We start from the raw sequence: 12,152 nt of genomic DNA on the forward strand, positions 1-12,152 counted from the left end.
CAATATTGTGATGCTGAACTGTGCCAGTTACTGTAATGTGTTACATACAGTGATGCAATTTATTTATTTCAGGTACTTATATAGCACTGTCAATTTTACACAGTGCTTTACATATATATTGTACATTCACATCAGTCCCTAAACCTCAAGGGGTGTACAATTGAAAGTTCCTAACTCACATTCATACATACACATACTAGGGCCAATTTAGACAGGAGCCAATTAACCTACCAGCATGTCTTTGGAGAGTGGGAGGAAACCAGAGTACCTGGAGAAAACCCATGCAGGCACAGGGAGAACATGCAAACTCCAGGCAGGTGGTGCCATGGTTGGGATTTGAACCGGCAACCCTAGTACTGCCAGGTGGAAGTGCTAACCATTTAGCCACGGTGCTGCTCCTGCAATGAGCTGCCATTCATTCTGCAGTGCAATCATTTCTTTCAGCCTCTAATATTGCATATGGTATTTTCAAAAGCTGGTTTAAAGGAAAAGTAGCTGTGAAAAATGTACAAGTTTTGTGTTTCAATTGTTCATGGCATGTGTGACTAGGGGCATGGCAGGGCTGTGTCCTTTGCCTGCACACTTTGTGCTAAACCATGTCCCCTTCAGGAAGTTTGAAAGGATGTTTATCTGATTTTTCTGATCTTCCAAAAGTCTGCATACTTGTTCTGGATTAGTGACTCCGAAAAGGATTGAAACCAGAGAGTCAATATAACAGCAAGTCCCTGACAATCCTCTAGTTGTAGGAAAGGAAATAGACCAGCAACTGTCCTTATCTTTATTCCCAAAAATCCATCCCAATTATCTCATGACAAAGGCATCTTAACCACTTCAAGTCCAGACGCTTTTATCCCTTTCCTGTCCAGGCCAATTTTCAGCTTTCGGTGCTATCACACTTTGAATGACAATTATGCGGTCATGCACCCATATGATTTTTTTAGCATTTTTTTTGAGACAGATAAAACTTTATTTTGGTGGTATTTGTTCACCACTGGGATTTTTATTTTTTTGCTATATAAATGAAAAAGTCCAAACATTTTGAAAAAAAATATTTTTCTTATAAAATTTTGCAAATAAATAATCTTTCTTCAAAAATCTTGGCCAAAATGTATTCATCTATCTTTTTAGTAAAAATAAAATAACCCAAATTAGTTTATAACCAAAAATTATAATTTTTCTAAATTTATTTTTACATTATTATTTAATTTTTTTATATTGTTATTGTTGTTTTGTTTTTTTTCAAAACATACTCTCACTCTAGCAGTACAGTGTCACCACAGTACAATGTCACCATAGTGACACTGTACTACTTGTGGGGGGAGATGAAGATTTTTTTTTTTTTTTTTTTTACAATGATTGCTTTTACACCCATAAAGGCTGTAAAAGCAATAATTTCTCCTTCTCTCTGGCAGCATTCCTGCAGCCATTGAGAAATACTGTGTGAGCTGTGATTGGTCACAGCTTGTCACATGGTACAAGGCTGTTGTGAATAGCCTTGTACCATGTGACCTCTGTGATCACTCACAGAGTTCACACGTAGTAAGCAATGATGTCACAAGCGATATCTTATTTACTACTATTCATGTGATCACTGATTGGCCAATCAGTGATCACATGAATCAGGACCTCACACAGAGGTCCCGTACAGTGATCTGTGTTCTGTGTGCCGCACGCTCCCAGGGAGTGCACACAGGCAATGGATGCGGGGGCACATTTTGAAACGTCACCAGCGCTCCAGTCTGGCCATTTATCGACAATGGGCCGGATGGGAAGAGGTTAAAGTGGATGGGATATTTTAGGCTGTAAGTGAACATGTTGTCCCTAAAGTTGATATGTTGAAAGTAGAAAATATGGGCAAGTGTAAGGATTTGAGTGACTTTGACAAGGACCAAGTTGTAATGGTTAGATGACTGGTTCAGAGCAACTCTAAAACTGCAGCTGAGGTGGGACAGGCCCGGTCTACTGTGGTCAGGACCTCCTAGAAGTGGTCCAAGAAAGGAAAACTGCCAACAGGGTGATGGGCAGCCAAGGCTTTTTGATGCACGTGTGGAGCAAAGGTTGGCCCATGTAATCTGTTCCAGTAGAAGAACTGCTGTAGTTCAGGCTGCTGAAAAAGTTAATGCTGGTTCCAATGGAAACACAATTTGTTGCATAGGGGCTGCATAGTTGTGTACTGGTCAGGGTGCCCATGCTGACCCGTGTCCACAGTTAAAAGTGCCTACAATGGGCACGTGAGGATCAGAAGTAGACCATGGAACAATGGAAGAAGGTGGCCTGGTCTGATGAATCACATTTTCTTTAACATCATGTAGATGTCCGGGTGTGTGTCGCTTATCTGGGGAACAGATGGCACCAGGATGCACTATGGGAAGAAAGCAAGTTGGTGGAGGTAGTGTGATGCTTTGTTGAATGGAGCTGATGCCTCAGTGGGTCAGGGATGTCTTGGTGGCAAAAGGGAGACCTACTCAATATCACACGGGTACTCATAATGTTATGGTGGGTGGTCATAATGTCATGGCTGATTGCTGAATATACTGTAGAAGAACAAAATGGGACAAAGCTTACAGTTACAAATTAAGAACTAGAGATGAGCGAAGTATTTAACAATTCAATTCGGCTGATTCGGCGAATTTCAGGAAGAAATTCGATTCGATGCGAATTTATTCGCTACGAAGATGACTTATAAAAAGGGTTTCTAGGCTTCAGAGAGCCTTTAAATTAGTGCAGAACACTGTACCTTTAATTTAAATGCCCTTGGAGATGAGGAAGGAGAAGGAGAAGGAGAAGGATGAGAAGAAGGAGAAGGAGAAGGACGAGAAGAAGGAGAAGGAGAAGGATGAGAAGAAGGAGAAGGAGAAGGATGAGAAGATGGAGAAGGAGAAGGATGAGAAGAAGGAGAAGGATGAGAAGAAGGAGAAGGATGAGAAGAAGGAGAAGGATGAGAAGAAGGAGAAGGATGAGAAGAAGGAGAAGGAGAAGGATGAGAAGAAGGAGAAGGATGAGAAGAAGGAGAAGGATGAGAAGAAGGATGAGAAGAAGGATGAGAAGAAGGAGAAGGATGAGAAGAAGGATGAGAAGAAGGAGAAGGATGAGAAGAAGGAGAAGGAGAAGGATGAGAAGAAGGAGAAGGATGAGAAGAAGGAGAAGGAGAAGCAGAAGGAGAAGGATGAGAAGAAGGAGAAGGAGAAGGATGAGAAGAAGGAGAAGGATGAGAAGAAGGAGAAGGATGAGAAGAAGGAGAAGGATGAGAAGAAGGAGAAGGATGAGAAGAAGGAGAAGCAGAAGGAGAAGGATGAGAAGAAGGAGAAGGAGAAGGATGAGAAGATGGAGAAGGAGAAGGATGAGAAGAAGGATGAGAAGAAGGAGAAGGAGAAGGATGAGAAGAAGGAGAAGGAGAAGGATGAGAAGAAGGAGAAGGATGAGAAGAAGGAGAAGGAGAAGGATGAGAAGAAGGAGAAGGATGAGAAGAAGGAGAAGGATGAGAAGAAGGAGAAGGATGAGAAGAAGGATGAGAAGAAGGAGAATGATGAGAAGAAGGAGAAGGATGAGAAGAAGGAGAAGGATGAGAAGAAGGAGAAGGATGAGAAGAAGGAGAAGGATGAGAAGAAGGATGAGAAGAAGGAGAAGGATGAGAAGAAGGACAGTTCTGTGACAGTTTCTGTCTATTTCTGACAGTTCTCGGACATTCACTCCATACAGCGGTTTCAACCGCTGTATGGAGGGAATGTCATAGAACTGTCAGAAATAGACGATTTCTGACAGTTCTGGGACATTCACTCCATACAGCGGTTGAAACATTGTATCTATTTGTTTCCATAAATGGATCCATTTATGGAAACAAATAGATACAATGTTTCAACCGCTGTATGGAGTGAATGTCCCAGAACTGTCAGAAATAGACTATTTCTGACAGTTCTGGGACATTCCCTCCATACAGCGGTTTCCGGCAAAAAGTGTATGTGCAGAGTTCCTCTATTCTGCAGATACACTTAGAGGAGCTCTGCAGATACACTTAGAGGAGCTCTGCAGATACACTTAGAGGAGCTCTGCACATACACTTTTTGCCGGCTTGGAATTATTCTTATTTTCATCCTACTTCTTCTTCTTCTTCTTCATCCTCATCCTCGTCCTCTTCTTCTTCTTCTTCTGAGGATGAGGATGAAGAAGAAGAAGAAGAAGTAGGATGAAAATAAGATTAATTCCAAGCCGGCAAAAAGTGTATGTGCAGAACTCCTCTAAGTGTATCTGCAGAGCTCCTCTAAGTGTATCTGCAGAATAGAGGAACTCTGCACATACACTTTTTGCCGGCTTGGAATTATTCTTATTTTCATCCTACTTCTTCTTCTTCTTCTTCTTCATCCTCATCCTCATCCTCTTCTTCTTCTTCTGAGGATGAGGATGAGGATGAAGAAGTAGAAGAAGAAGAAGAAGTAGGATGAAAATAAGAATTCCAAACCGGCAAAAAGTGTATGTGCAGAGTTCCTCTATTTCTGACAGTTCTCTGACAGCTTCTTCACATGTACAGCGGTTGAAACATCTGTATCCTAAATGGAAACTAATAGATACAATGTTTCAACCGCTTTACATGTGTTCCTTCTGTCAGAGAACTGTCAGAAATAGCGGAGCTCACTGCAGGGACACTTTTGCCAGCTGATCGGGAAATATTCGATTCGCGCACCCGAAGTAGGCAAAATTTCGGATTCGACGCGAATCGAATATTTCCTGAAATTCGTATCGAATTCCGGTTCGCCTGGTTCGATTCGCTCATCTCTATTAAGAACCACTAGTCATAAACCCGCTTGTACCACTGCAATCCCAGCAATTATAATAACAATAATTCCTATATACAGTTTTAAATCCACCACTTTGCTTGTTGAAGACATTACTTCTGTGATAAAATGTGCAACACTCTTTTAACCCAATGAATGTTTTATTTATTAGTTGAAAGCCTATAATTAGAATTCTGATGATAGACAATGATGAGTAGCACTTGGGTGACAGAAGGCTGGAGTGGAAAAAAAATTACTGAATACTGAAAGAGCTAAGAGTACAGTATAGGAATCCAGATCAAAGATAGCATAGATTCAAAGTAAAAGAAAAGTATAAATAAAGCACAAAGTATATCAACACTCTTTATGTTTTGTCTTTTTATGTTTTGTTATTATGGTAAAACATTTTTTACTAATTAGTGGAAATTGTACAATGTATCAATGAAAAATTTGACCTGGCCCTCCCCCCTCCCCACTACCACCTGTCGATTCTACTGCGCACCAAGATACTCCAAGTGGCCAAAGAGCTATATCAGATCTATGTCAGAGGTATGTCAATATGTGGACGGTTTCTCCAAAATCTTTTGAATACCCTGGAGCAATGGTAGGCAACATTTGAGAGGTGGAGATCTACCTGTACAACATAAAAGAGATCAAATATCACCAGGGTTTGGATTTTTTTTTAAATAAATTAAATAGTGAGGCCTAGCTAATTAGTAAGGAAAATGTATAAAATATAAGATAAACCAAATGTCACTGTAAAAATATAAATTTAGCCTACCTTAAAAGTGGACAGAACCAGTCAGTAGTGCAGTGGACGGTGTCAGTAGGGCAGTGAATGGCAGCAGTAGAGCAGTGAACGGTGTCAGTAGAGCAGTGGATGGTGTCAGTAGGGCAGTGAATGGTGTGAGTAGAGCAATGGACGGTGGCAGTAGAGTAGAGGATGGTGTCAGTAGAGTAGTGGATGGTGTCAGTAGAGTAGTGGACGGTGTCAGTAGAGCAGTGAACGTGTCAGTAGAGCAGTGGATGCAGTGGATGGTGTCATTAGGGCAGTGAACAGTGTGAGAAGAGCAGTGGATAGTGGCAGTAGAGCAGTGGACGGTGTCAGTAGGGCAGTGGACAGTGTCAGTAGAGCAGTAGACATTGTCATTAGAACAGTAGTCGGTGTCAGTAGGGCAGTGGACGGTGTCAGTAGGGCAGTGGACGGTGTCAGTAGGGCAGTGGATGGTGTCAGTAGGGCAGTGGATGGTGTCAGTAGGGCAGTGAACAGTGTCAGTAGTTTTAAATTTTTTTTTTTTTTTTACCATTTTTTTCTTTTTTTTTTTTACAGATTTGTTAGGAGCCCCATGGGGGATTTGGTGAAATATCACTTTTGAGACAGAGAAAGAAAATTGAGGACACAGCCCTCAATCTCCAGCTCTGCAACCTTAGCTGTACAAAATTAGTGGACAGGAATATCTCTGTACAGAGCTTCCCATTCATTCACAACCGCAGCAACACAGTTTTCTGTGCCTGAGTTATGAATGGACACAGGAACAACGGGTATTGATCACTGTGTTCATTCACAAAACGAAGAGGCCAGTCAATTATATATTGAGTGGCCCTTCCCCGCTCCCAATTCTGAAACACCCAGTGGAAGCTGCAGTGCTGTGGGGGGGGGGGGGGGGACCTGGATAGCAGAAATAAGAGTAAGCTGGATAGGAGGGGTGATGAGGATGGCACATACCGTTACCCTTCATCCTTTCCTTGGCAGCTACATAAAAGGTTGTGTATGGAGATAAAGGGGTGGGGGGGGGGGCTGTGTTGGGGAATGGACTCTTCCTGGAGTAGTCAAATGTAAAGCAAGGAGAGAAGATAGACTCTTTTTCATTCTTTGGGCCTGCCACTTAGGTGTCCGTTTATGGACCAGCGGTAATATATCGCTGCTCAGTTCTCCGGCATTCTCGGAGAACACAGTTCTCCTGTGAATGCAGTTTATGAAGCAGTTCTCCAAACGCTGGAGAACGGTGTACAAACTCTGAAAAACGGCTCATTTTACTATAATCTCACGAGATTACAGTAAAAGATCAGTTTACTAAGCAGAGGTAAATTATCTCTGCTTAGTTTTCGGTCCCTCCGATTCTCCAGCTCTGGGCTGGAGAATCTGGAGGGAGAACACAGATCTCCAGTGAAGGGCTGACATGATCTCCTGAGTGTCATAAACTGTGAATGACCAGAGAATAGCTCAGATCTGTTGAATCGCAGCTATTCTCTGTGTCATAAACGGACACCTTAGTGAGATAAATGTTTATGTCAATCTTGAATTGAATCTTGAATTTCACTTCTAACTGTAATGTTAAATTGATCTATCTAATGCTATATCTGGGCTACCTCTTTTTTTTTTTTTTATTTCTTTCTTTTTTTTGGCTTTTTACCCACTCCAAGAGTCTGATACCACAGAGTTGTGCCTTTGAATTGTTATTTTTTGTGATTTGTATTTGTGCTGAAAACTTAAAATAAAGATGAAAAAAATAGAGCATGATCAAAGGCACTTTGCAAATGAATAAAAAAACAATTTATGAAAAAAGGAAAAGTGAGTATATGAAATACTTGATATTTATGGCTTTTACCTGCAGTTTCTAAGCCTTTGATGCATATGTAACACATGGTGTAACAAAACTGTCATACAATGGATATAAATTTGAATACACATTTGCTAGGTTGTTATTGAATGTTTTCCTAATTGAATCATTTTTTCTTCCTTTCAGACACCAGAATTTGGGAAAAGTTCTTACTCCAGATTCAAAAGGAGCATCTTAAGGCGACGTACATGTCAAGTTCCAGTTGCAAGTAGCCCAATAACCACTAGATGGCACAGCCATCAAACACAAAACTTAGACTGCACATTTTGCCATGGCTCTACTGAATTGTCTTCAATTTCCTCCCAGGACCACTGTGTGACACCAGAGCAGTTGGCGGTATTACCATGTGAGTGTCTTTAGAAACCACCAAATAAATGAACTTTGTTAAATGTCTGTTTTAGAAGCTTTTGGCTTATGTACTTAAAAACTCATAAAAAATGTCCTAGAAACTGTTGTTGAACCATTGAGGCTGATTTACTAAAGAATTTAAAAATGTTCACTAGACATGTGCATGCTAGAAATTTTTGGTTAGTTTCGGATGCATTCGTTAATTGAAGAATTTAATTTCATCATATTCGTTATGTTGAACCGATTCATTTTCAGAATTCCTTTAGTTTAATCTTTGGTCTGGGTGGATTCGAAAAACTCAAAAAATGTAACAGTTTTTCTGGAAGATTGCTATATATTCCACATATAATTGAATCAGACTGATTTGATATTTTCAGATGCTAGTCCAACCCACCAACAAAAATGGCATAAGCTGATTGGACAATATTGACTGGCGTCATGTACATCTGAATTAATGAATAGAACGAAGTTCGGATCCATATGTTATCTGAATCTGAATTTTTGAACGTATATGAAAATGTAATTCCTTTCCCCAAGGAACATACTATTGCATCATGTGATGTCATCTGAAAGAAACAAATTAAACGAATGCATTAGTTAATTTCATCATAACTTTTTTCGGATTCGTTGCCATTTGTTTGTGTCCATTCAGAGATTCGGATAAATCTGAATCTCCGAAAATGAAATTTCCATCCAAATAACGAATCAAAATGAAATGTATCGCACATGTCTAATGTTATAAATTTATGCACTTACATTACCTAATCATCCTTGTTTACTTATTCATCTGCAGCAATAACAAAACTATTTTTTGCATTTTAATTCCTCTTCTTTTATAATATTAAAATGGAAAAAAAGTCTAACTATAACTATTCTTAAAGAAGAACTCCTGGATAGGCAAAACAATCACCCACTAGTACACCCCTACACAAAACACTAAACAGTAAATACAATTTTGAAAATCCTTATTGTTTAGGAGAAAAGTCTCATTTAATTTTCATGAGCTCATCTCTGTAATTCAAAAGACAAAAACATCTGCTCTGCCAAGGAGGAGGTGTAACAGCAAAGATTACATCATATCCGCTCCTCTCTCTCTGCAGCAAAAGGAAACTACAGTTCCCATCAACCACAGGGAATTGGTAGTGAGTGTGGGTGGGTACACAAGGCCTGTTGAATGTGTCAGAGTCTCGGTCCACCCACCACCCAAGTGGGGCTGAAATACATCACTGGTTCCTGGGGAAGGAACTACAAAAGGGATGTGCCAAGACCAGTGGCTGGAGGAATAGGAGGCATAGCAGCAACTGGATTTACAAACAGGAAACTAAAGAGAATTAGTGGTTTGATTTGAAAATAAATAGGCTATTTCAGAGCAACTACTGAGTGAACCAGAAGATGGAGGACATGTTCAATGAAGGTAGGAAATCAGCAACAAGGACATGTAAAGACGATTTTGCCCAGCGTTCTGCTTTAACCACTTGCCGTCCAACATATGCACCAGAATCCAGGTATCAACATTTTCAGCCAGCAATGAGCTCATGTAAAAGTGATCCGAGCAGCTCAACAGCCTCCTAATCATTTTTACAGGATTTGGAATGGCCCCACCTCCCGCCACCATTTCCGAACTCTCCCATTGCTTCAGCAGCCTGGAACTGCTATAGACTGTCATGCTGGCTGCCAACAGAGGAGAAGGAACGTTTGTTCTTTTCCCTCCTCTGTGACAAATGAAGCTGGAAGTAACAAGTATTTTGTCACTTCCAGTTTTATTTATTAGCTGTTACCGGCCAGTGAAACAGCCAATTAAACCGAACTCCATTTGATCGGCTGCTTTGGAGGGCAGAGGAAAAATCAGGGGTCTAATAGACCCCAGATCTCTCCTTAATGAGGACCTGTCTTTGCCCCAGCAAAAGATGTTGTCACAAAAGATGTTGTTTATCCCTTGTAATAGCAATAAAGATGAATTAAAAAAAAAAAGGAAGGGAAAAGTGAAAAATAAAGTTTGTCATCATTTCTCAGGCATGCAAAATTTTAAATCTTGATATGTTTGGCATTTTTTTACTTTACACAACATTATATTTTAACAAAAATAGGTATTATATTGTGTTTGTGTGCAATAAAATGCATTTAAGTGTTTTTTTTCTTGCAAATTTGCATTTGATAAATGGCTGGGCAAATATCGTGTGACAAAAAAAATTGCAACCACCATTTTATTCTCCAGGGCCCCTGCTTTCAAAAATGATATAATGTTTGAAGGTTCTAAGTCATTTTCTAGCAAAATAGTGCTGATATTAACATGTATGTGAAAAATGTCACAATTGGCCCAGACAAGAAGTAGTTGAAAAGGTTGCCTTCCCCTTCCTCCTACCTATCATGCCTACCCTGTATAAAAAAAGATCTGTGTTCTTATCTATTTTTAATTCGCTCCAGTCTGGTCATGTGATCCCACAGCTTTGGCTCCCCTGTGTCAGTGAGTGGCTGCTGCACGGGAAAGGAAAATTCTCTTCTCCTTTTCTAAACCAACCTCAATGTTTGAGTTTATCTAAGCAGCTGTTCAGCAGAGATGTCGGGACACTCCTCATACAAACAGCAAGTAGAGGAAGAAGCTAAATATATGAAATCCATTCATTGTAATATCAAATATTAGGCAAACCTTGAAAGTCACGTGTAAATGTATTTTCAGATAAATGCAATAAAAACTGATGTATACTCATTTAAAGTTGTATTAAACCCAAAACCTTAAAAAAACCATAGTATATTGCAGCTTACCAATCATTAGATGTCATGGCTGTATTAGTTTTCCTCTGATTTCACCTGGTGATCTGGCCTGTAAAACTCTTCATTAGAGTGCCCCCACTCTGGATGAAAGAGCACAGGGGCACCTTTGGACAGCAGCATTGTCAGTCCAGGGGCACCTTTGGATAGCAGCATTGTCAGTCCAGGGGGAGGGAAGTGTGAGATGTACTAGTAGATTTGAATACAATAACAAATTGAAGGCAAACGCCAGCACACAGTGCAGTTACAGCAACAGTTTTTTCTTTTCGGATAAAGGTTTTACATTAATAAATAAAAGCTGATCATTGTAAGCACCCCTGTCAGTGGTAAATGGTTTGTTTCTACAGTGTTAACTGCTAAATCTGCAGGAGAACTTGTTCAGTTGAAAAAGAACAGACTAAATGGCCAGATCACCAGATGACAATAAAAGGAAGAAATCCTAATAAAAAAAAACTAATACAGCCACCACCTCTAAGAATTGGTAAGCTACAATACAATAAATGTTTGCTTTTGGGTTTAATACCACCTTAAATACATTGAAGAATGAACCGTAGATGGATCGGTGGCACTGGCTGAGATTCAAACAATTTATGAACAGGCTGGTTGTACTGAAGTCGATCCTTCAATTGATTTCACTACAACCAGCCTGTCAGATTGTTGGCATGCGATTACTGTCGCTAGCATTAATCGTGTTCTGCGGGCAAGGAAGGCTCCACACCAGCAGAACACAATAGCACAGCCATAGGGACTGACTGTGTTGATGGGGGAATCAAGAAATGTTTTCATAGTTGCAGGAAAGAAAAATCATCTATGGCTTGCCATATGCTGGCCATTCTCATATAGAACATTCATATGCAAATTGTTTGTACATTCAATGAATGGAAGAAAGTCGTTCAAAAATTTCACTTTAAAATGAACGTAACTTCTGAATGAAATCCACATACACTGTTTGACCCCACTAATGATTAGAAAATCGAACGCACGTTCTTCAAATTAAATTTTTTGCATGAAATCCTATACGTGTATGAAAAGCATTAGAATTATTCTTCCTCCCGAAGGCTACTTTGACATTGATCCCAGCAAAAACCTTTTTACAGTACTTGTGACGCAAAAACACACCAAAAACAGTGGCTAAATGGGTAGCACTTCTGCCTGGCAATACTAGGGTCCAAGACTCCAAAGACATGCTGGTAGGTTAATTGGTTCCTGTCTAAATTGGCCCTAGTATGTGTATGTGTGAATGTGAGTTAGGGACCTTAGATTGTACACCGCTTGAGGGTTAGGGACTGATGTGAATGTACAATATATATGTAAAGCGCTGTGTAAATTGATGGTGCTATATAAGTACCTGTAATAAAATGCACCGTGGGTGTGTTTTTGCTGCATTTCCCATTCATTTCAATAGGGAGGTGCATTTTTGGTGCATTTTTTTACCGCACCAAACATACAGCAGGCAGGATTTTAAAAAATGCACCTGACCCACAATGAATCAGTGTGAAGAGTTCCATTGGAATATATGGTCACAAGCTTTTCTCTTGTTTTTTAAACACAAAAGTGGAAGAAAAACAGATCAGTGTGAAGCAGCCTTAACCTGTGACTGGGTGGTGAGAAAAAGAAGCAACACTGGTGAGCTCATCCTGTTGTT

At 40.0% G+C, this 12,152-nt stretch overlaps 1 protein-coding gene across 1 annotated transcript in view; it reads left to right on the forward strand.

The window, feature by feature from the left end:
* Positions 1 to 12,152, forward strand: part of CDC20B (cell division cycle 20B) — a 79,509-nt gene that overhangs the window by 30,452 nt on the left and 36,905 nt on the right. Inside the window, exon 3 of the mRNA XM_089688042.1 lies at positions 7,517 to 7,736. Within this exon, the coding sequence (XP_089544168.1) occupies positions 7,517 to 7,736 (220 nt within the window). The remainder of the gene's footprint in view (positions 1 to 7,516; positions 7,737 to 12,152) is intronic.

Source organism: Staurois parvus, unplaced genomic scaffold (genome assembly GCF_062004578.1).
Source record: "Staurois parvus isolate SC_StPar_1 unplaced genomic scaffold, SC_StPar_1.0 ptg000445l, whole genome shotgun sequence".
Lineage (NCBI taxonomy): Eukaryota > Metazoa > Chordata > Amphibia > Anura > Ranidae > Staurois > Staurois parvus.